This window comes from Oncorhynchus kisutch, linkage group LG8 (assembly GCF_002021735.2).
Source record: "Oncorhynchus kisutch isolate 150728-3 linkage group LG8, Okis_V2, whole genome shotgun sequence".
NCBI lineage: Eukaryota > Metazoa > Chordata > Actinopteri > Salmoniformes > Salmonidae > Oncorhynchus > Oncorhynchus kisutch.
The window spans coordinates 68,197,042-68,222,205 of record NC_034181.2 but is presented as its reverse complement, the minus strand read 5'-3'; the positions used below and the strand labels follow the sequence as shown (position 1 = coordinate 68,222,205).

Below are 25,164 nucleotides of genomic sequence, written 5' to 3'. Positions count from 1 at the left end.
TTCTTTAGTGTTACCAATCAGAAGGTTATTAACACTGTAATAACACAATGCACACACTCTGTTTACAGATATCATTCCATAGACCTTGAGTGGCAAATAGTAAGTAGTAAGCCTTGTCCACGCCAGACAGCCCATAGTGCCAAAATGACTGTGATGTATAATTTCCCAGCAGTATGGCCTTTACAATTTTGTGAAATTCTAGACCTCTATAAATTCATTCGCCGCAAGGAAAGAAAAATGTATTGAAGGAAATTAGTTGTATTTATTGCATTTACAGTAGTTACTGGATGAAAAGAGAGATGGACAGATTAAATGGAAGCCTAATGACAGCCATTTGTAATAGCTTTTTTTGAATATGAATATGCATCACAGAGAGTAACAATGAGAGTGGGCGTTACCTTCAACTCTGAGATCAGTGTAGGATGTTTCCATGGTTACTACCATGGCAACCTTTACTAAAAAACAGACATCGGCCTAGAACAAATCAGTATGAAATAGTCTGATTTCCATGGCCTCGAGGGTCATTGTTGGTGAAACTCAACAACCCTTTCACTGTGCTGTAGAAATACATCTCTATGGAAAAGGGGCATGCTGTAGATAGCTGGATAACTGAATGGTGCCTCAACTGAAATGGCCAGACAACCAAAAGATAAAGATATAACTGCTACAATAATATCAGGCTATACTGCAGGAAGAATAATCTCCAAGGTCTTTTTGCAAAATGGAGCATTAAAATGGCCTGAAGTACAGTGAAAAGATTGTTTTATACAGTGCATTTTGAAATTAATCCATAATAGATGATACCAAGCTGAACTCAATGTTGGAGAAATACCTTTGGGATCATTTTAGCAGTAGACCTCCTCTGTCTCCATTTTTATTAGGTCATTAATTGTGCCATAGGGTTAGGTTGAGTGGGTTTGAAACAGGGGCTCAGAAGCAATAGCCTACTGAAATGGCTTTTCAAGCATAGATCCAATAGTCTCAAAATCTATTTCTTAAAGATCTAATGCAGCCGCTTTTATCTCAATATCAAATCATTTATGAGTAACAATTAAGTACCTTACTGTGATTGTTTTCAATTAAAATGGTCCGAAATATATATATATATTTCTAATATCAAAAAGAAATTTCTCAAGCAATAATTTACAGACAGAAAACTAGCTGTTCACGAGGCCTTTAATGAGCAAGGATATGATACTACACCCAAAACATCACGTTTACATAAATTGATAGTGTTATTATTGGTTTATTTGTAATTATTTGCATTCTTTTATTTGGGAAAGTTCATTTTTAACGTGACTCCAGCTGGCTTTCTGCAGAAACATGACAAATCATGATCCACACATACAGTGCTTTTGGAAAGTATTCAGACCCTTGACTTTTTCCACATTTTGTTATGTTACAGCCTTATCCTAAAATTGATTGACGAGGAAAAAAACTATCTGCGCACAATAACCCATAATGACAAGGCAAAAACAGGTTTTCAGAATATATATATATATATATTTTTAAATGAAATATACATTTACATAAATATTCAGACACTTTACTCAGTACTTTGTTGAAGCACCACTGGCAGCGATTACAGCCTCGAGTCGTCTTGGGTATGACGCTACAAGCTTGGCACACCTATATTTAGGGAGTTTCTCCCATTCTTCTCTGCAAATCCTATCAAGCTCAGCCAGGTTGGATTGGGACTGTCGCTGCACAGCGTTTTTCAGGTCTCTCCAGAGATGTTTTATCGGGTTCAAGTCAGGGCTCTGGCTGGGCCATCAAGGACATTCAGAGTCATTGTACTGTTGGAAGGTGAACCTTCGCCCGAGTTTGAGGCCCTGAGTGCTCCGGAGTAGGTTTTCATCAAGGATCTCTCTGTACTTTGCTCTGTTCAGCTTTCCTTCGATCCTGACTAGTCTCCCAGTCCCTGCCGCTGAAAAACATCCCCACAGCATGATGCTGCCAACACCATGCTTCATTCACAGTAGGGATGGTGCCAGGTTTCCTCCAGACGTGACGCTTGGAGTTCAGGCCAAAGAGTTCAACCTTGGTTTCATCAGACCAGAGAATCTTGTTTCTCATGGCACGAGAGTTCTTTAGGTGCAATTTTGCAAACTCCAAGCGGGCTTTCATGTGCCTTTATACTGAGGAATGGCTTCCATCTGGCCACTCTACCATAAAGGCCTAATTGGTGGAGTGCTGCAGAGATGGTTGTCCTTCTGGAAGGTTCTCCCATCTCCACAGAGGAACTCTGGAGCTCTGTCAGAGTGACCATCTCTGTCAGAGTGACCATCGGGTTCTTGGTCACCTCCCTGACCAAGGCCGGGCCGCAAGCTCAAGGAAGAGTCTTGGTGGTTCCAAACTTCTTTCATTTAAGAATGATGGAGGAACCGTGTTCTTGGGGACCTTCAATGCTGCAGAAAACAGCATGACATCACCAACAAAGCCAGAACAAGTTATAATTTGTTTCATAGAATCTTCAAAACGAAGTATGAATGAAGTCAAAGACTGTGGTGTTTGCTGTGTAGTAGCAATCATTTATGAAACTCAACAGAAAAAACTATAGTGCCTTTCCAAATCATGTCCAATCAATTTAATTTACCACAGGTTGACTCCAATTAAGTTGTAGAAACATTGAAGGATGATCAATGGAAACAGGATGCACCTGAGCAAAATGTCGAGTCTCATAGCAAAGGGTCTGAATACATATGCAAATAAGATATTTCATAAAAAAGGTTTTGTTTTTTTATAAATTTGCAAACATTTCCTGTTTGCAAAATCTGTTTAACCTGTTTTTGCTTTATCATTATGGGGTATTGTGTGTAGATTGAGGGAAATGTTTTATTTAATCCATTTTAGAATAAGGCTGTAACGAAATGCACTTTACGAATGCACTATATATTAAATCACATAGATAACATAATGTAGCCAACCATATGTGGATATTGCAATAATAATAATGAGACTATGATTAACCATGTTTTAATATTGAAGGATAAACTGCCAAATAACCTACTGCATATTTGCTAGAGTACTCTTATTTCTCCTGTCTTATTCAAATGTAAAACAACCGGAGAACATTCAGAATCATAGTTTGTTTGATTACAGTCATTGGACCAGAGCGGTTTCAATTGAACACGCTCAGCACATTACTTTGGACGGGTTGTGAATAGATACAGTACAGCTGCGACCGGAAGTGACTTTTCATAGTACGCTAGTAAAGGATTTTAGTTAACCCTTTTCCTAACCTTAACCTAATTATCCTAACCTGCTACGAAAAAGTAACTTACGGTCATGGATGTATACCCAAAGATGTGTTCTATCTGTGCCACCACATAGTCGAAACCCTTTGGACGAGCATCTGCTAGTGTCTACTGAATGACATCACTTCATCCAAACATTCCCACACCTTCCCTGCAACTCTCAAGCCTCTCTGCTGGAGGGTAATGGATTGGAAGATGAAAAGTTAAAGTTTTCAGTAAGTGAATACATTTCACTGTTATTTACGTACACATTTGTTTGTGGATGCTTTATGTATGCATAAGAGGTACGGGATAACTAATTTGTGTGTAACAAAAAAAAAAGTTTTAGCTAATGTTAGCTAGCTAACTTTTTGGGGGGCCAAATTCTGCTAGCTAACTATGGCGTTCTGTGAAGCTACTCAACCAAATTAGCTATTTTGGCAACTAACGTTACGGTATACGTATATGTATTGTGTTGTTCTCGTAAAACAATTTTAGCCAGCTAACGTTCGTGAGTTAGCAACAAAAGTTACTTTCCTAGCTAGTTAGCCAGCTAGCTACCGAGACTATCGTTAGATCTGGTCCATCGCGCGATGACAACAAATTGGCTGGTCATTTATTTATTTAACCTTTATTTAACTAGGCAAGTCAGTTAAGAACAAATTCTTACCAAAAGGCAAAATGCCTCCTGCGAGGATGGGGGCCTGGGATTAAAAATAAAAACAATATAAATATAGAACAAAACGCATCACAGGGGAGACAACACTACATAAAGAGAAATGAGGCAACAACATAGCAAGGTAGCAACACAAAACATGGTACAAACATTACTTGGCACAGACAACAGCACAAAGGGCAAGAAGGTAGAGACAACAATACATCACAGCCATAACTGCCATCTGCTAACATCATCTTCAGTCTGAGTGTTATTTTTGTCTGTAAATTACTTTTGTTTAGTGACTGGCATCAATATACCATTGCTGTAACTCAGAGTAAAGATGTTGCCAGAGTGATGGATAACGTGTTCTTATGTGCGCACAGGGTGGCATACCTTTAAGCACGTTGGTCCACGCTCATACGACGGATCGCCACTAGTGCAAGCGCACCCGACGTCAGTGGTAGAAAGTATTTTATTTATGATAAATGGTACCCTGCACACGCAGAGAAGGGTCAGAGAGGAAGATGCCAAGCGTTAGTATGTATGGGCAACTTTTTTGCATAAACGCCTTCCCACCTTTGAGACAATGACTCCCGTTATTAGGGCGGAGACATTAACATCTCATTATTGTATACAGATTTCTGGAAAACTTCTCCAGACAGCACTCTCTGGCAACATTTATACTTTTGGGTCTACTCTACAAATCATTGATTGGGTTCGACTATGCAATGGACACGCAATGGACCAGAGCTATGCCATCGTGTGTAACTAAGCTAAAGCTAGCCAGCAGGCTGCGCGAGTTCCAAATCAAAGTTTTTGTTTACTTGGCGGTCTAGACGTCAGACATCTTTTCAATTAAAGTAATTAATGTATAAAATCCCCAAAACAAATTCAGACTGGACGTGCTGTTTAGCAGATGACTAGCCAGTTACAGAAATCCACATATTGCTTTGCTAGATGCTTATTTTATTATGACCAGATAACAATGCCATCTATTAAGTTCCCATTATAGCATGGACTCATTGGCATTGTCTATATAACTAGATAGAGCTAGGCCTATATTTAAGTAATAAGGCCCAAGGGGGTGTGGTATATGGCCAATATACCATGGCAACGGGCTGTGCTTATGCACAACGCAACACAGAGTGCCTGGATACAGCCCTTAGCCGTGGTGTATTGGCCATATACCACAATCCCCAGAGGTGCCTTACTGCTATTATAAACTGGTTACCAATGTAATTAGAGCAGTAAAAATAAACGTTTTGTCATACCCGTGGTATACGGTCTGATATACTACAGCTTTCAGCCAATCAGCCTTCAGGGCTCGAACCACCCAGTTTATAATATATTATTTACACAATATATTTGTTTAGTCTCTTTCTACTGGCATTTTCTTTCATTGACACATTTTATTTCTTATTTCTATTGAATGTTAACATATTTTCTGTATGAGGATTATTGATGGGGTTTTCTGTATGAGTGTATGAGTTGATTGTGGTTATTTTGGCCTGTGTAGGATGTCCTGTTTAAGATGATTGAACTCACAAACCAGAGACCCTGAAGGGAGTCCTGGACCCCTGACTACTAGCCCAGCCTGCCAGCGATGTCTCCCAAAGTGCCTGGCCATGGCAGGGTGGAGGACACGGCGGTACAGGTCGCTGTTCGAGTGCGCCCCCTGCTGCCCAAGGAGCTGCTGCACAGCCACGAGAGCTGCATGACGGCTGACCCTGAGCAGCGCAGGGTCACTCTGGGTCACGACCGACACTTTCACTGTGACTTCCTGTTTGAGGAGACCAGCTGCCAGGAGGAGGTGTACGCTGTGTGTGTCCAGCCCCTCATAGAGGCCTTCTTTCAGGGCTTCAACGCCACTGTCTTCGCCTATGGTCAGACAGGCTCTGGGAAGACCTACACTATCGGAGAAGCCAACCTTTGTGAGTTTCTGGTTTCTTCCCAGCTACCTGCAATGTTTGGTCATTTAATCATTTTTGTTCTATGTCTTTTGAGTTCCATCAGAGGAGATGTGCTAGCTTGTAGTGTAGAGGAGCGGAGAATAGATGCACATCTTCTGGTGTGTGATATAGAAATGCTGATATGCAGAGAGTTCACACCCATCCTGGAAGCCAACTGCACTTCCTACAATTCAGCTGCCACAGCCTGCGGGAACAGTCCATACCAGACAGGCTTGCCATCTGAGCTACTGGTGTGTGAGATGGCAAATCTGTGTGGGTGGGTTATGGTTACAACACAGAGCGTGTGTGTTTGTGTGTGATGAAGTATGTGCTATATTAGATCAGTTCTGTGGTGCATGTGTGTGTCAGAGGTACGTGTTCCTTCAATGAAAACAGTGCAAAGCTGCAGGCAATGGTTTTATATACGTACATACTTAATTATCCTCAGAGAGGTTACTAGGCTATACCATACAGGGTATATGAACCCAGTGTCTCTGTGTGTAGCTTCCTTTAGGGATGAGGAGCAGGGCATCATCCCCAGGGCTGTGGCTGAGGTCTTCAAGCTGCTGGATGAGAATGACCTCAGTGACTTCTCTGTCCGAGTGTCTTACCTGGAGGTGTACAAGGAGGACTTCAGGGACCTGCTGGAGGTGGAGACAGCCAGCAAGGACATCCACATCAGAGAGGATGACAAGGGCAACATTGGTATGGATATTTGTTTGTTTGTTTTTCCAACAAATATTTATCACAAACAAGCATCTCTCTGTGTTGTCAGGGATCTTAAAGTTCAACATGAGGGTAGGGAGGAGTCAAAGTCATGTGTGTTAGTTATTCATGTCCCTGTCTGTGCTCGTGTGTGCGCTTCCCTGCAGTGCTGTGCGGGGTGAAGGAGTGTGAAGTGGAGGGGCTGGACGAGGTGCTGAGCCTGCTGGAGTCTGGCAACACGGCCAGACACACAGGTGCCACCCAGATGAACCCCCACTCTAGCCGCTCACACACCATCTTCAGTGTGCACATGGACCAGCGCAGTGGCAGCTCCCGGGCCCATGGTAACCCCACCACGGGCACCGGGCCTCACGTCCTCTCCTCTAAGTTTCACTTTGTGGACCTAGCGGGGTCGGAGAGGATCCTCCGCACAGGGAACACAGGGGAGAGGCTGAAGGAGAGCATCCAGATCAACAGTGGGCTGCTAGCCCTGGGGAATGTCATAGGAGCCCTGGGAGACCCCAAGAGGAGAGGCACCCACATACCATACAGGGACTCCAAAATCACCAGGTATGTAGTCATCTAACATTTGGGGACTCATAAAATGGTGTGCAGGGTATATTGTTTTTCCTCCTTTTTTTGCAAATAATTTAAGTCTGACATTTAAATTCTGTATTCAGGATCTTGAAAGATTCTCTGGGAGGAAACGCCAAGACGCTGATGATTGCATGCATCAGCCCCTCCTCTGCGGACTTTGACGAGAGCCTGAACACACTGAACTACGCCAAGCGAGCCCGCAACATCCAGAATCGGGCCACGGTGAACTGCCGAGGAGAGACGGACCGTGTGGAGGGGCTGGAGCAGCAGATCCGGGCGCTTCGCAGGGCCCTTGAGAACCGCCAACGCTCAGAGACCCGTATCATCGCCCGCTCGGACCCAGACAGGCGATTGCGCCCCGGAGAGGGAGAGATCATCAGACTGCAAGCCCAGAGTGCCCACTACAGGACCTGCACTGACACTGCATACAGGTGAGATGAAATGCACACAAACTGCTTTAATTTTCTTAATAATCACTGGCATTAAGTTCAGTAGTTGACTAGAAGTAATATTATCAGTTTCATAAACAGTTTCATAAAAGGGCACTTTATTGTGAGGATAGATGTGTGTGGGTGTTGTGTTTGGCTAATGAGCTCAGGAGTAGTTGTATGAATATGTAAGTCTGTGTACCCATCCCCAGGTTGCTGTGTGAGCTGCAGGGTGAGGGGGTGCTGACTGCGGAGCAAGGCCTGAGGGTGAAGGACTGGCTGTGTTCTGTGGAGGAAGAACGCAGCGGCCTGACCACTGCCTCAGGACCTGACAGCGGCATCGAGAGCAGCTCCACCGAGGACACCTCCGCTCTGAGGAGGGGGAGGGCTGCAGTCAAGAACCAGGTCATACACACATTAACAATCACTACATCGCTCACTACATATTCATAAAGCTCCTATTTATTCAAAGAAAAGGCTTAACAAAATATTTTATCTTATCAACAAGAGGTTCATCCTAGGGCTGGGTAATATATCGTATTTTAAGGTATACCGGTATGGACCCACATCCTGCTATGGGTTTTTACAATGCTGTTTATAGCGATATGTTGATACAGTGCTAAGTAAGTTAACAGTTCCAAAAAGTGGACTACTTCATGGTCAGTTTTGGATAACGTTTTCATATGTATGCACATGGTGGCATACTTTTAAGCACTTTGGTCCATGCTCATCTGTCCGATCACTAGTGCATGCGCACCCAACGCTAGAGGTTGAAAGTATTTTCTTGTGGATAAATGATTCCTGGCACACGCAGATAAGGTTCTGAGAGGAAGAGGTGAAGAGAGACGTTTCACGGCTCATAAAACATATTTAGAATGTTTATTTTTCAGAAACAGAAAATACTGTCAAATACCGCCATACTGTCAACATTTTTAAAAAGATGTGATATTTTGGCCATATCGCCCAGCCCTAGTTCATCCTATCCTAAAAGCATTCAAACAACCTGATGGAATTATGGTGGTAAGGCATCAATCATCTCACCGAACAATCCAGGAAGTGTTGTTGTGCTCTGTGACTCATAATGTATCTGTCATTGAACCCCACAGGAGGCAGAGAGTGGTGGGGAGGAGTTGGGCCGTAAGAGGGAGGAGAGTATGGCTCAGCTCCAGGGCCAGGTCCAGCAGCTGGAGAGAGAGAACACAGACTTCCTGGCTGCTCTGGAGGACGCTATGGAGCAGTACAAACAGCAGGTCAGAACTACACAGCATTTTGACTTCTTACTGGCATTTTGGTGTTCAACATGACAGCACTGTAATCATCAAAGAATAAAAGCAAATACATTTTGTCTCATTTCTTAGTCTGTCCTCATTTGCCTCCAATATTTCAGTACTAGTCTCCGTAGATAATCATTTACATCTTGAGAGATGATCAACATTGTTCATTGTTTCAATGTTTCAATTATTCTCTCCCCCTCCCCTAGAGTGATAAGCTGCAGGAGCAGCAGGATGTGATAGTGGAGCTGCAGTGTCTGCTCTCGGGGCCAGGTGTACCGAGGTTGGGATTACACCTGACACCACGCCCCCACACCGCCCCCCAGGGCTCCACGAGCCACTCCCACAATGGACTCACCAACAGACAGGTACCTGACTGATCAGCACCTCTTAGTAGTGGAATGAAAACTGGCATGAAGTTCCACAGTCTCAACGTTAATCAGTAGTGTGTTCCACAGTGTATGTCGCTGTGCTATGAGTGTGACTGTGTTGGCTGTAGGTTAGTCCAGTGGACTGTGTGGAGAGCAGCTCATTTGGTGACCAGATCCAGTGTGGTTATGGTCAATCTTCTCATGACCACGAAGACCTAGGAGAAAGAGAGGTGAAGGACTCTGAGGAGGAGGACACTTACGTCAACATGAGCCACGACAGACGGAAGTATGGAGAGAATATCACATCTTTATTTAAAACTGAGTGAGATCAGGCAGATTATAGAATGCCCAAGCATCATTGACTGTCTAGGTTATTGATGGCTACTGTATGTATCTCTTAGACACGTGAATCTGACTTGGACTAAGAGAGATATTATGGGTGGATCAGCAGTTGGAGGGAGAGGTCTCCTGTCTCAGCTGCCTGGGCTGCCTGCCTCTGAACAATTCTCCACCAGGCGTCCATGTGAGTCCCACAGCAGGACGGGGCCTAATCAAATTCTAAATGAACTAATTCAAATTTAAGTTGACTGTGGAAGCACTAACATGTGTTTACATCCCCTTCTCTCTGTGCAGCCAACTCTAGTGTAGGGGACAGCTCAGTGGGTCTGGGGTCAGAGTGGGGCCTGCTACAGGCCCAGCAGAAGATCAGAGAGCTGTCTGTCACCATCCGCATGAAGGAGGAGCTCATCAGAGAACTGGTCAAGACAGGTACATACCTAAGACCATTCCTTCCTGGCTTTCTATATGATGGCAATCACATGCCTGTTTTCGCCCCATAAACAATACGTGATGTACCATGGAGTGGTGGGACAGATGTTATCATGTGTTACTGTAGGTAAAGACGCCCAGGCTCTGAACAGGCAGTACACCCGTAAGATCTCTGCCCTGGAGGGGGAAGCTGAGCAGGCCAGGCAGGAGGTCCAGGAGGCCCAGAGACAGCTTCAGGACCTGGAGAAACATGAGAAGGAGACCAGCGGTGTCACTGACAGGACCAGGGCCCAGGAGTGTCGCAGGAAGATAGCTGCAGCACAGAGCAAAGTACAGGTCTGTCTGTCTGAGCCAGACTCCTCCTTGCACCTAACCATAAACATCAATGCCTTCCTTAATATCAATACACAGAAGTATATTTTTTTACACCTGCATATTTAGTTAAAATAAATGCATGTTAGCAGGCAATATTAACTGCGTTCAGTGCAAGCAGAGTCAGGGTATATGCAGCAGCTTGGGCCGCCTGGCTCGTTGCGAACTGTGTCAAGACCATTTCTTCCTAACAAAGTCCCTAATTAATTTGCCAGAATTTTACATAATTATGACATAACATTGAAGGTTGTGCAATGTAACATCAGTATTTAGACTTAGGGTTGCCACCCGTTCGATAAAATCTTGAATGGTTCCGTATTTGACTAACAGAATAAACGTTTTGTTTTCGAAATAAATGATAGTTTCTGGATTTGACCATATTAATGACCAAAGGAACCACCAGCTTTCATATGTTCTCATGTTCTGAGAAAGGAACTTAAACATTAGTGTCACAACTTCCGCCGAAGTTGGTGCCTCTCCTTGTTCCGGTGGCGTTCGGCTTTCTAGCTGCCACCGATCTACGTTTCTTTTTTCATTTGTTTTGTCTTGATTGTACACACCTGGTTCCCATTACGTTATAATTTATTCCCTATTTAACCCTCTAGTTCCCACATGGTTTTGTGCGTGTTTGTTCTTTGTTTAGTGTTCAAGACTTCTGTGAGCTGGTGTGTTTTCCCTGCGTGGAAATTTTGTTGTTTCTTTTCGAGTAAAGTACGTCTTTTACTCAGTTCTGTGTTCTGCGCCTGACTCCGTCCTAACCGCTGCACATTGACACATGACAGTTAGCTTTTTTAAATGGCACTTATTGCACTTTTACTTTCTTCTCACTGTTTTTGCATTATTTAAACCAAATTGAACATGTTTCATTATTTGAGACTAAATTGATTTTATTTTTGTATTATATTAAGTTAAAATAAAAGTGTTCATTGTTCATTCAGTATTGTTGTAATTGTCATTATTACAAATATATATATAAAAATCGTCCGATTTTAATCGGTATTTGACTTTTTTGGTCTTCCAATAATCGGTATCGGCGTTGAATCACAATCGGTCGACCTCTAGTTTGTACTCTCCTGTGTCGGTTTATTCATATTTGTGTGTGTGGGCGTGTGTGTGTGCGCGTTAGGTCCTGAGCCAGCGTCAGAGGGACACGGCGCAGCTGGCCTCACTGTCTGCACAGAGCGAGCGGCGTGTTTCGGAGCTGGAGCGCAGCGTGCAGGGCATGAGGCAGCAGCAGGAGCAGCTGCAGAGACGTCTGCGACACGAGAGCCAACAGAAACGACGCCTGGAGACAGAGATGCAGCGACGCACGCACAGAGTCAAGGTGCAGCCCTGAAGAATGTAGAATACCTACTAAGAAACAGAGTGGAGCAGGACAATGCTGTGGTTTTTAAGGATTGGCATTTGTCACATCCAAAAGTTTTCAGTGATCACATGACATCAACACATGACTAATTTGCATTCATAGCGTATTACGAACACTCCACTGTGGCCTAAATTCTGCAGACAGAATTCCAACATGTAACTAACACCCGAATTATGCATAGCAGCTATTTCTAAGCAGCTATTTCCCCACATCAGTTTTCTCAAATGAGAGGACTAGGCAGTTTGATGGCAATTATATTGTTGCTATTAGAATATGATGCCTGCCTACCTTGGTATCCCTCTGTTTTTACTGAATACTCCTTCTTTCCATCCCTCTTTCCCTCCCTCTTTTCATCCCTCCCTCTCAAGGAGCTGGAGATAAAGAATGAACAGCAGCAGAAGATCCTGAGGATAAAGACTGAGGAGATTGCTGCCTTCCAGAGACAGAGACGCAGCGGCAGCAACGGCTCTGTCATATCACTGGAGGAGCAACTGGTGTGACATGGGTCTTGTACAATGCTTATGAAGCATTTATATAGCACATATAAACAGTTGATGAAGTATTTATACACCAGTTATACAATAGGCATAGAATCTCAAAAGCATTTATACAGATGTTACATACAAACCATGCAGTAGTTCTACACCATTTATAAAGTAATTCTATGGCCTTTTAAAGTATTTTATGTGGTTTTATCCATAGTTTCCTCTATATATGAGTAACAACTAAAACTAGCCTGGCCAGGAGATCAGCTGGCTACATATTTATCCAAAAAGCATGTTCCAACATCCAAAGGCTTTATTTCCATTGTTAAGAGTGAAAGATGAAAAATGTCTCGTATCCCCCAGCAACTAAATGCAGCTGAGTTTCCCCTGTGTGTTTCCGTATATCTCACACTCATAGTACACATTGAGTGGAGAGAGTCTCAAGTCATTATCATATGTGCCTGGACAGGCCCAGAGCTCACACTGACGCTCACACTGACACTCACACTGGACCAGTGTGATACACAGCCACCATACTGAACTCTGTGAGAAAGCCTGTTTTAGTGGGTCTCTTAGCATGGTCTTTTTAATGAATAGAGTAAGAGACCTGGCAGTCTGTGTGATGGAGATAGGTGCGATATAGATCAATACACTGAATGATAGGCAATCAACAACAAAAACTCCCAGCTGCCTGTCAGTTATAGATTTACAATGTTGTGGGGCACAAGTGTTTAATTATTTCTTGTCTGGGCTTCCAATGAGCAAAATGGCTGGTCTTGTTATTGAACGTTCTTCAGATGTGGGATGTGTCTACATTTGCCCCTTTTGTGTGCAATGTGAGTTACGTCTGAAATATTGAATTCCTTTGTACGGTACTACCGTGTTTCATTGTGGATCCAAATGAAGTGTGTCTGCATGTGCTCCTGTGCGTGCAGAAGATTGAGGAGCAGAAGCGCTGGCTGGATGAGGAGATGGAAAGTGTTCTGGAGCAGAGGAAAGGACTGGAGGACCTGGAGGGAGAGCTGACCAAGAGGGAACAGATCCTAGCCAAGAAGGAGGCCCTGCTGCAGGAGCGCAGTGGCCTGGAGACCAAAAGACTCCGCTCCAGTCAGGTACACACACATTAAACAAGCCCCACACACTCAGTGGCCCTTTAGGTACAGTGGTTTGCCAAGCTAATTTCAATTTAATGATTTACCGTACTCATTGATAAATCATTAATAAATCTAGTATGGCCGAGTAGCGTCTTTCCTTCAACTGTAGTATATCTCTTCTCTCCCTGTAGGCCCTCAGTGAGGACCTTGTGACGTTGTCTGGCCGTATCGAGTCTCTGGAGCGGGAGCTGAGTGAGAGGAACGGCCTGCTCCGCAGCAGCAGTGCCCAGGACTCCCAGCAGATCCGCCAGGAGATCAACAACCTGCGCCAGGAGAAGGACACACTGCTCAAACAGAGAGTGGAGCTGGATGACAAACTACGGCAGGGTAGTCTGCTCTCACCAGAGGTCAGAGACCCTACAGGCTTACAGAAGCTTCTAACACCGCCCCAACACTTCTCTGTGGATTCTTTCCATACGTAGTATTTGTATAGTTTCTGTAGTTTGGCGTGTTAGGTTCTGAGTGTCAATGCAGGCGGTGCCCCTGTAGTTTGGTATATTGTGTGTGTGCCTGTATTCCCCCCCCCCCATTTCAACCCCTGTGACTCTCTTTGTTCTGTCCCCAGGAGGAGCGGTCTGTGTTCCAGCTGGACGAGGCCATCGAGGCTCTGGACGCTGCTATAGAGTATAAGAACGAGGCCATCACCCAGAGACAAAGGCAGCTGAGGGCCTCTGCCAGCATGCTCTCCCAGTGGGAGATGAACCTTATGGCCAAACTCAGCTACCTGTCTGCCTCAGAGACCCGTGCGCTGCTCTGCAAGTACTTTGACAAGGTCTGTCTGTGTGTCCCTCTTCCCTGCTGTTCTGGTTTTCACTGTGTCAGCTTAAATATATGGCCACATAGTCAATGTGTACACGGCAAGTCTCCATTCTGATTCAAAGCAGCATGGAAATGGAGAGAGAGAAAGATGGGGAATGTAAGTTGTTTGTGTGTGTAGGTGGTGTCGCTGCGGGAGGAGGAGCGTAAGCTGCAGCTGGCCCTGGCAGATCTAGAGATGCGTGGTGAGGAGCAGCTACAGCTGGTGCAGTGGCTGGAGAACGCTCTGGACCGCACGCAGCTCGACACGGACCGCAGGCTCACACAGCAGCAGAAGGAGCACGAGAGGAGTGTACAGCTACTGCTGCAGCAGTGCCGAGGTGGGCCTCACACACAAATAAATACACACACTTGTAGGATTTAGGCAGAACATGTCAGAATATAACCAACATTTTTTGTTTTCAACAAAGATCTAGGCACACTTTGTTGCTCCACCTCAAGACAACAAAATGAGACATGGGAACAACTACCCCTTTCTATTTTTAAGATATATATTGTTGATATTTTATCTCCATTCAGTTTGCCATGTCTATACCTCCCATTCAACCATCCCACACCCAGTGTGATAACAGCCACCAGGCCCATTATCTGCAGCGCAGTGTTCCTCGGGTATTGTTGTGGTCCCGCTGATGTTTACTTCCCTACAGAGCAAATGGACGAGGGCCTGGCGGGGAGGCAGAGGCAGTACGAAGGCTGGATCCATAACCTCAGTAAAGAGCTCAACCACTACAAGGCTGCCAACCTGGAACTGAGCAACCGGTTCAGGGAGCTGTGTGGCAACGCCAGCCAGCCCATGGAGCAGGGAAAGGGTACTGTATGGCTCATTTTGGATAGGGACATGCTATTGTCATTTTTTTTACAAAGCGCCCTTGTCAGTAGGTAAAGTACATTAATGTACTTTATGTAACATAATGTAGGTAAGATAAGATAACAGAAGGCATCGGTATAAAAAACATAATCCAATCTCTGATTTCTGTTAAAATAATCCTCATCTGCTCAAATACTCAGACATCTGCTCTCTCAGATAAAAAATTTAAAAAGTACATATGTAAAATGCACATCTGTCAGGGAATAATAAGTATTCAACATTCAGTGTTTGTGAGTATTCTGTCCTAGTCTGTCCTGTTCAGTGCTGGGCTGTGAGGCCCGTGAATATTCATTATTTTATATGTTGCGTTGCAGTTCTGGTCTTTGAGGGCAGAACAGCAGGCAGTGGCAGTGTGGAGAGGCTGAGCCGTGGCCCAGACGACAGCCGTAGGGGAGGGCCAGGGGAGCCAGAGAGACCAACCAGGTCCCGGGAGGAAATAAGGGAGCTGGTCAACGCCCCTCTCCCTGCCACATGGAGGCGCTCCTCCCTCCCCACCGAGGACCCCTGCGGCATGGAGGAGCTACAGCAGCGGGTGGCCGTGGAGACGCCTGTAAACCGGGTGGTTCAGACAGGCATGGGGCCTTGGAGTGGAACGACATCTCTGCCATTTGCCAAATCACGCAGAGAGTCCCGCCGATCCAGCCTCAACACCGGACCGCTGATCTCAAACAATTCCAGAATTGATGTGAGGAAAAATCCTGTTTAAAAGCTCAAGGACCTCATGGTAGAATCGAGTTGAAATGCAAAAGGACCTTACGGGAGAATTCAGTTTAAATGCCAAAGGGCTTAATGGCAGGATCCTGTTTAAAATTAAACAGAATCAAGTTCAATTCAACGTGTCAAAATTGACTCATTCTTTTTTCCTGTTTTTGTACTGTTAAAATTGTATTTGTTTTATAAACTGTATATCTTTTGTATTCATCCCTTCTCATTTTTCTATATTTGTGGTTTTATAAATAAATGTTGAAGAATGATCTTTGTTTTCTATATCAAGCACTTTTCTTTTCCTCCGTGTAATTCATCCGCTTGTACAATAATAGACGTTGTCATCATAAACAGGTTATACTGTTCACTGTTGCTATTTTGTCGTCACTACCCATTTCTGTATGTGAAATAAAATATGATTCTTGCTTCTGTAAGCTCTGACTGACATATTGTAAAGGCATGATATAAAAAATATTGAAAGTCGTGGTTTGGTGACTAAATAATTATAAAAATTGTTATCTTAAATGCATAAAGCCATACATTTGGACATCAATCAATCAAATGTATTTTATGAAGCCCTTTTTACATCAGCAGTAGTCACAAAGTGCTATACAGATACCCAGCCTAAAACCCCAATGCAGATGTAGAAGCACGGTGACTAGGAAAAAACTCCCTAGAAGGGTGGAACCAGGCTCAGAGGGGTGGCCAGTCAGAATTAGAATACTAGAATGGGAATGAAACGTAATTATGATGGGATAAAGATCAACCATTTTGGTTAGGGAGTTGGTCAACCATGGTATGACAGTGCTGTGATAAAATAATGAATTTGAAGAATGTAACTGCACTGTATGATTGTTAGTGCGCTAGCCAGACAGTTTTAGAGGAATGATTCCATAAATGTTTCCATTAACTGCCCATATGACATTACATTCAAACAATGCAGTCACTCCACAGCCATACACTGGCTGAAATCAATTGATGACAAGCTGTAAATGCAACAGGTACTGATATTGTATCATATATCTCTCACAGCTTTAAAATAAAATGAAAATGTAGACATTTATGGTCTATTTACATATACATTATCAATCAATCAAATGTATTTATAATGCCCTTTTTACATCAGCCAATGTCACAAAGTGCTGTACAGAAACCCAGCCTAAAACCCCAAACAGCAAGCAATGCAGATGTAGAAGTACATTACATGACCAAATGTATGTGGACACCTGCTTGCCGAACATCTCATTCTAAAACCATGGGCATTAGTACGGAGTTGCTCCCACCTTTGCTGCTATAACAGCCTCCACCTCTTCTGGGAAGGCTTTCCACTAGGGGACTTGCTTACATTCAGGCACAAGAGCATTAATGAGGTTGAGCACTGATGTTGGACGATTAGGCCTGGCTTACAGTCAGCGCTACAATTCATCCCAAAGGTGTTCGATGGGGTTGAGGTCAGGGCATTGTGCAGGCCAGTCAAGTTCTTCCACACCAATCTCGACAAACCATTTGTGTATGGACCTTGCTTCGTACATGGGGGCATTGTCATGCTAAAGCAGGAAAGGGCCTTCCCCAAACTGTTGCCACAAAGTTGGAAGCACAGAATCGTCTAGAATATCATTATATGCTGTAGCGTTAAGATTTCCTTTCACTGGAACTAAGGGGCCTAGCCCGAAAAAAGAAAAACAGCCCCAGACCATTATTTCTCCTCCACCAAACTTCTCAGCTGGCACTATGCATTGGGGCAGGTAGATTTCTCCTGGCATCCACCAAATCCAGAGTCGTCTGTCGGACTGCCAGATGGTGAAGCATGGTTCATCACTCCAGAGAACGAGTCCAATGGCGAAGAGCTTTACACCACTCCAGCCGATGCTTGGCATTGCGCACGTTGATCTTAGGCTTGTGTGCGTCTGCTCGGCCATGGAAACCCATGTCATGAAGCTCCCGACAAACAGTTATTGTGCTGGCGTTGATTCCAGAGGCAGTTTGGAGCTCGGCAGTGAGAGTTGCAACAGAGGGCAGATGATTTTTACACACAATGTGCTTGAGCACTCGGCAGTCCCGTTCTGTGAGCTTGTGTGGTCTCCCACTTCGCGGCTGAGCTGTTGTTGCTCTTAGACGTTTCCACTTCACAATAACAGCACTTACAGTTGACCAGGTCAGCTCGAGCAGGGCAGAAATGTGATGACCTGACTTGTTGGAAAGGTGGCATCCTATGACGGTGCCACATTATAAGTCACTGAGCTCTTTAGTAAGGCCATTCTACTGTCAATGTTTGTCTATGGAGATTGCATGCCGTGCTTGATTTTATACACCTGTCAGAAACGGGTGAGGCTGAAATAGCCAAATCCCCAAATTTGAAGGGGTTTCCAAATACTTATGTGTATATAGTGTATTTAGAGACTATTTATACAGAAAATTGGTATATAAACTGTATTTATAGTTATGACAATCTTAGGTTGACAATGATTATATTTTTTCTGATGTATAACATGCCTTTTATTTTCCTGCATAAGTAAAATCAGGATTATGCCTCTACTGCCAATCATTCCAATTAGACTGGTTTCACCACATTCTGGAACTAGTAATTAAATCATCTCTCTATGTGGTCAGTTCTCTTATGGCTGTGACTTGTGTAGATTATAAGAAGAATTCATGGCCATTAAGGCCAGCTCATTCCCATAGGGCGGCGCACAATTGGCCCAGCGTCGTCCGGGTTAGGGGAGGGTTTGGCCGGGGTAGGCCGTCATTGTAAAATATGAATTTGTTCTTAACTCACTTACCTAGTTAAATAAAGGTTAAATAAAATTATTCCAAGACGTTCAAATGTTCATAGATGACCAGCAGGGTCAAATAATAACAACAGTGGTTATAGAGGGTGCACCCTAGAACTAAACGTTAGTAAATGATTACACAGTACATCAGATAGGGCAGGAGAATTTGACATCACATTTCACAAAAAGGACAGACGGACCACCGCCACCGCATAAGTCTATAAATTAGTTCTGCTGCTACAGAGGGCAAATATAGCACACAATGATTTATAATACTGATCTCACGATCCTGGATCAATTTAAGGGGCAAAAAAATGTACGAGCATGCCAGGAGTCGAACATAGAATCTTCTGATCCGTAGTCAGACGCGTTATCCATTGCGCCATAAGCCCAGTACTGGAATGTGATGCCAAAATAGCTTTTTTGTAATTCTTCAATTCCTGGTCAATTACTGTACAAAGGTAAAACGTGTGATATGTTACAAATTCTAGTTAGGTGGATAACGTTAGCTAGGTTAGGGATTAGGATTAAGGTTATAGAAATAAGTTCAGGAGTTTGTTTAAAGGTTTACGGTTAAATTAGGGTATGTGCTGATGTTGGGTTGGCAACTGTGTTGCCTGCGTGATGATTACAAAGACTCTCGAATAATGCTAACGTTAGCTACTGTAGCTAGCTAACGCTACCTAGCATTACATATGCCTCTCTTGGTGATAATGCATAGTTTCCGCAGATCCTTTTTCTTTGGATGAACTGAAAAGACATCACATCACGTGAGAATCTCGTTTTGTGATTTGGATGGGTGGTGCAAAAATAAAATTAACGAGCTTGCCAGGAGTCGAACCTAGAATCTTCTGATCCGTAGTCAGACGCGTTATCCATTGCGCCACAAGCCCGCTGATGATACAAATAGCCATACCAGCAATTTTTAATTGGTCAATTCCAGGTAAACGATTTGTAGTAAAATTGAGCTTTATGGAGCCTTCAGCATTGTTACAAAATTTGGGAAGCTGTGTGGTACAGACAGAGCTCGATTTGCAACCTGGTTTCAGAGCATTTCGTATTATTCTGTACCTAAATCCGAAGATGTTCCATTTAGTATGATATGTTACATTTCGTATGGTATGTATTAATTTGTGCATGTCCAATAACACATGTGTATGATATATTATGAATTTGCTAAATGTACAACATGTTTCAAATTTGCAAAACATGATATGTTACGAATTCTAGCTAGGTATTAATGTTAGCTAGCTGGCTAACATTAACATGGCTAAGGGTTAGGGTTAATGTTAGAGTTGAGTTTAGGAGTTAGGTTAGGGTTAGCTAAACGGGTTAAATGTAGGGTTAGGGGGAGGATTAGCTAACATGCTTATACTCCTCTGTAAACTGGTCATCTCTGTATACCCGTCACAAGACCCACTGGTTGATGCTTATTTATAAAAGCCTCTTAGGCCTCACTCCCCCCTATCTGAGATACCTACTGCAGCCCCCATCCACACCCGTTCTGCCTGTCACATTCTGTTAAATTAAAGATCCCTAAAGCACACACATCCCTGGGTCGCTCGTCTTTTTTGTCCGCTGCTGCTAGCGACTGGAACGAGCTGCAACAAACACTCAAACTCGACAGTTTTATCTCAATCTCTTCATTCAAAGACTCAATCATTGACACTCTTACTGACATTTGTGGTTGCTTTGTGTGATGTATTGTTGTCTCTACCTTCTGGCCCTTTGTGCTTTTGTCTGTGGCCAATAATGTGTGTACCATGTTTTGTACTGCTACCATGCTGTGTTGTCATGGGTTGCTGGCTTGCTATGTTGTTGTCTTATTCTCTCTTTATGGAGTGTTGTGTTGTCTCTCTTGTCGTGATGTGTGTTTTGTCCTATAATTTATTATTTATATTTAATTCCAGCCCCCATCCCCGCAGGAGACCTTTTGCCTTTTGGTAGGCCATCATTATAAATAAGAATGTGTTGTTAACTGACTTGCCTAGTTAATAATTAAATAAAGGTAAAATAAAAAGAAGTCTGGGCATTCCTACTTCTTGTGCTTCATGGAGCAGACCTGTTAAGAAGAAATTGTCAACGTGAGTTTGTATTTCAACAGGACCTCCCGTCCCCACCTACTGTCAACTAATCATGTAAATACAGAGAAATATGGAGCCCTCCATTTGGGGTGGGCATCTGTGTTGTGTAGTTAAATGTTGTGAATATCCTGCGTAATGATAACAAAGAGCTAACTTAGCTAACATTGGCCTCTGGCGATAACAATGGATATTTTCTGCCGATACTTTTTATTTGAATGCACTGAATAGACATAACATCATGTGAGAATCTCGTTCTGTGATTTGGATGTATGGTGCAAAAGGGAAGTGAACGAGCTTGCCAGGAGTCGAACCTAGAATCTTCTGATCCGTAGTCAGACGCGTTATCCATTGCGCCACAAGCCCGCTTCTGGTTTTTGCTCGCCATTGCTTCTTTATAATTGGTTGATTCCTGGTAACGTCGTGCAATGTCATGGCGTAATTTCTTCGGAGGCGGACAACTATATGATTGGGTCTCACCATGCTGTTAATATTCGGGGACTTCAAAGATTTCCCTAGATGCATTTTTTGTCCTTTGGGTGGTGGACCATTCTTGATACACATGGGAAACTGTTGAGCGTGAAATTCCAAGCAGTGTTGCAGTTCTTCACACACAAACCGGTGTGCCTGGCACCTACTACTGTGCCATACCTGGTTCAAAGACACTTCACCCTCTGAATGGTACCATACACAATCCATGTCTCAAGCCTTATAAAGAATTATTTAACCTGTCTCTTCCCCTTCATCTACACTGATTGAAGTGGACTTTACAAGTGACATCAATAAGGGATCATAGCTTTTCCCACTAGCACTGACTAGCACTGGGAAAATGTACTTGATACTATTGTGATGTGTTGTTGTCTCACCTACAGTAGCTATTTTAAGATGAATGCACTAATTGTAAGTCACTCTGGATAAGACTGTCTGATAAATTACTAAAATGGAAATGTAAAATGGATTCACCTGGTCAGTCTATTTCAAGGAAAGAGCAATGTTTCCTAATGTTGTGTACACTTTGTGTAGATTAAACTAAGCTTCATAAACTAGGTTTTTACACATTTGTGCACCTGCAAAATACATATTGTTGTCTTGTAGGCTTACCGACTGACATGCTGTCTTTTAGCATTCTCCAGACAAGCCTAAAGAGCACCTCTTCCTGTTAGCTGAGCTGTAATTACAGGTTGACAGACTGGGGTCATCTCCATGGCCCCCTGCTAGGTTCTGAGTGAATAGGTGGATTCTAAGCTTTTCAGTAGATCTGAGTTTTAATAATATCCATCACACTACTTTGAAATATCTGTAAGAAAATCATTTGATATAAAAACTGATCAGTGCAGACAGCCGTTGTGCAATCTGATATAAGACAATGGTGCTCGTCCCACATTGTTGCATGAGGCCAAGCAGTGTGGAAAGTGTTGTAATTCAGACGAAGCGACAAAATGACATGGATTTGTTAACCATGTCTGCTATAGGAGCCATGTTGACCTACTTATATAGTTGTTGTGTTGTGCTGTCTATGGTTTGTCTGTCTTTGTACATTCCAATTCATTTATAAGCTAGTCCTACAGTAGAGGGCACTATGTTGGGTCATGGGTCATGGTCACATGTAGGCCTATATAGACACACAGGTGACCAGTAATTAGGGATGCATAGGTAAGGAGAGCATACTATTCTTGCTCAATGTTAACCCTTTGGAACTATGATATGGCAGATGGTAATTACATCTGCCAGTATCTAATTCTTGTTATTTTAATATTTGCTGCTAATAAATGGACAAAAGCCCCAACTAAAATGTTCAGGTCTGGAAAGCAGATATGTTTTGCAAGCATTTACGAACATTTGCAATCCAGCCTGTGCTGGCTAGGCTACATCTGCCCTTTTCCTAATTTGATGATGGTCATCAAATGTTGTATGCATATTATGGAACATACGTTTGTAGAAACCATTTGTTGATAAATTGTTTTTCACCCCCATTTGTTTAATCGAAGTGTGTTTGTTATTCATTGTTGACTGTTAGTGTCAAATAGCCTACTATTTTAATTGTTTGACTTTATGGATTCATACACTAGATGGCGCCAAATGACTGGAACCGTTTTACTAATATCCTTACAGGAGGAAGGAGCGACTTCATCCAAATTCAAAACGGAAAAGTTTGTAGCCTTTCTTTCCCTGCCCTTGATGCCGAGTCCTTGCGGAACTAAAGGACTCGAGGACTCGAGGGTGGTAAGTCAATGGTGATCGTTTCGTTTAACTTTCTAGTCGAAATGGCGTGTCTCAATGATATGTCATATGTTATTGTTTATTATAAGGAGGCATGTAATAATGCAAACAAATTAAAACACATGAAACATGTTATTATCATTTAATGTTACAAATCTATAATTCTAGATCTCTGAAACTGTGCACTGCCATTTGTTAGAACACAACTTTAGTTCTAAAATTACATATTGAACACTTTCATTCATTTGCTAACCAACTGCATTAACAAAGCTACTTTAGGACTATACAAATCATTTTAAAGTCTTGTCTGCACCAAACATGGAAAAGATTGCATTTGACTTCTTCAAACAAAACAAGGACTCTTTGTGCAGTGAATCTAATTCCTAGGTTTAGTGTGTATTATATTCGCATATTAGAAAAAATATCTTATAGAACATTGATCGTAGTTTGTAAACTTTTTTAGAAGATGTGAATATGCATTGGGGGAGAAATATAAAATATAAACTATCTATTGTAGAGTAGGATGTTTGTGTCTCGGCTATAACTTTGGTGATTTAATACTATCATTTCTGATATATTACAAAACATCTGACACAAACAATTAGCAATCCTATATTACAATGTTGAAACAAATTGAAATAGACCTAACATTTACGAAATTATCTTAATTGCCCAATTAAGATTATATATTGCATTTTCGATTACAAACGTTATAGAGGTTATGCCTAGAGCATATCCCATTGACTTTACAGTATGATAACACGAGGAATGAAAAAACATGAATCGAGCACTAGATGTCGGCATAGCCCAAGTCAGTTGGACCATTATTCAAACCTCTTCGTGAATTTCTTATAGGCCCATCCTCTCTTTTCAGATGACGGTCAAACCACGGGTCAGTGACATACAATTAAGATTAAAAAGTCTATACGCGCTTCAGCATTATTCGATGTAATCGATTTACGGATTGCCAAAAACTGCTATTTGGGATATATTTCAACAATTTGATCTGGAGATTCAGCAGGTTAATATGTGTGAATAAAGGCTATGGAAAGATAGAATTTTTTGGCTGACCTGGGTAACATCACTGCAGGCATTTTATTTTGATAAACGAATTTACAATGCATTATCTGACAATGGCTCGCACAATTGGTTAACAAGCTAGTAATCCGTCTGTCTATAGAGACACAAGCACTTAGCCTAACCTTAAATTACCCTCTCTACAAGGAGAGACCGGACCCAGTGAAAGCACCACTTTGTTATAACAAAACCCAGGGTTTAGAGGTCAAGAACTGACCCGCTATCTCCGCGACGTGTTCTGTCACTGCCTGAGCCATCAACCCCACAAAGTCCCTCGTGACATTAGTCCATGACATGAGTCTATGATCGATTAATGAATATTTTTATCCATTCGAAAATCCATTTGTGTGTGAGGTAAAGATTGCGTGTGTGTGTATTTAAAGTTTATTTTTCACATGTACAAGTACAGTGAAATGCTTCACTTGAAAGCCCTACCCAACAGTGCAGTATTCAATATAAAAAAGTATAACTAATAAGAAAAAATAAAAATAATAAAAACACGAGAAATAAGAAATAATAGAGGAAGATATATCGTGTGTGTGCGTGCGTCTGTGCGTGCGTCTGTGTGTGCGTGCGTTCGTGTGTGTGTGATCTAATTGAGTAAATAGCCAAGTGAAGACAATCTGCCTCACACAAGTATAACCATATGATTTTACCAAAAATAAAAACTAGAATGCCTTCAGTACCAATTTTTTTGTTGTTGTTGCATTCGACAAAATGCACAGACAAGCCTGTCCAGTTATTATACCTACTCCAAAAAGCCTTTAAAAAAGAACGTATGTTATTAATGCCTTTTTGCCGTTGTCTCGCAAATACATGTATTTCTATACAAAACATATTAAGATCAGTTTTATTACAAGGTGCTCCATCACTGAGAGCTCGTATAATCATGCATTACCTTTGTTTGGACCACCATCCAAAATGGTACCTAAATGGTACATAAATGGTACCAATACTTTTTACAGTATCTCTGCATATTATTTTCTCTACTTCCCTGTCCGACTGGGGCCGAACCGAGAGAGGAGATCCGAGATAAGTTCAAGAATTTCGTCTTCCAAGCCTGGGGAAAATTGAATACCCACAAAACATAGTCCAGATAGGTTTTTGAGTTACTTTAAGATTGATTTGTTGGCTGTGATATTGCAAACTTAATTGAAACTTCAATCGGTTTGATAGTTTAGAGAAATTAGATCACGACATTCTATGAACCATAAAATCGTTTACCCTCCATAAAGTATTTGTATTTTCTCTATTCTCATTGCCTAT

At 42.6% G+C, this 25,164-nt stretch overlaps 1 protein-coding gene and 2 non-coding genes across 4 annotated transcripts; 1 reads left to right on the top strand and 2 right to left on the bottom strand.

The window, feature by feature from the left end:
* The first annotated feature begins 3,177 nt into the window (after positions 1-3,177).
* LOC109895234 (kinesin-like protein kif7) lies at positions 3,178-16,232 on the top strand. Of its 2 annotated transcripts, none has more exons than XM_031831020.1 (20): positions 3,178-3,472; positions 5,411-5,825; positions 6,348-6,548; positions 6,716-7,118; positions 7,229-7,576; positions 7,786-7,978; positions 8,680-8,823; positions 9,054-9,212; positions 9,344-9,501; positions 9,617-9,738; positions 9,849-9,983; positions 10,111-10,319; positions 11,482-11,679; positions 12,090-12,215; positions 13,145-13,318; positions 13,492-13,707; positions 13,926-14,132; positions 14,298-14,496; positions 14,824-14,985; positions 15,359-16,232. In XM_031831020.1, the coding sequence occupies exons 2-20, from the start codon at positions 5,498-5,500 to the stop codon at positions 15,748-15,750; spliced, it is 4,074 nt and encodes a 1,357-aa protein (XP_031686880.1). In that variant the 5' UTR covers positions 3,178-3,472; positions 5,411-5,497; the 3' UTR covers positions 15,751-16,232. The 2 variants fall into 2 exon arrangements, with proteins under 2 accessions (XP_031686880.1, XP_031686879.1); XM_031831019.1 differs by having other exon boundaries at positions 3,179-3,472; positions 13,142-13,318.
* A 3,108-nt stretch (positions 16,233-19,340) lies between these two features.
* Positions 19,341-19,413, bottom strand: trnar-acg (transfer RNA arginine (anticodon ACG)). The gene has a single exon. It is a non-coding gene; the product is annotated as a tRNA-Arg (tRNA).
* Positions 19,414-20,894: 1,481 nt separating this feature from the next.
* Positions 20,895-20,967, bottom strand: trnar-acg (transfer RNA arginine (anticodon ACG)). The gene has a single exon. It is a non-coding gene; the product is annotated as a tRNA-Arg (tRNA).
* Between the last annotated feature and the right edge of the window lie 4,197 nt (positions 20,968-25,164).

What these genes read in the sequence shown, in the direction of transcription:
- LOC109895234 (XM_031831019.1), top strand. Translation starts at nt 5,498, where the DNA reads ATGTCTCCCAAAGTGCCTGGCCATGGCAGGGTGGAGGACACGGCGGTA. An exon ending in ACTGCTGCAGCAGTGCCGAG is followed by an intron (nt 14,497 to 14,823) that starts GTGGGCCTCACA and finishes ACTTCCCTACAG; the next exon opens with AGCAAATGGACGAGGGCCTG. An exon ending in GCCCATGGAGCAGGGAAAGG is followed by an intron (nt 14,986 to 15,358) that starts GTACTGTATGGC and finishes GTTGCGTTGCAG; the next exon opens with TTCTGGTCTTTGAGGGCAGA.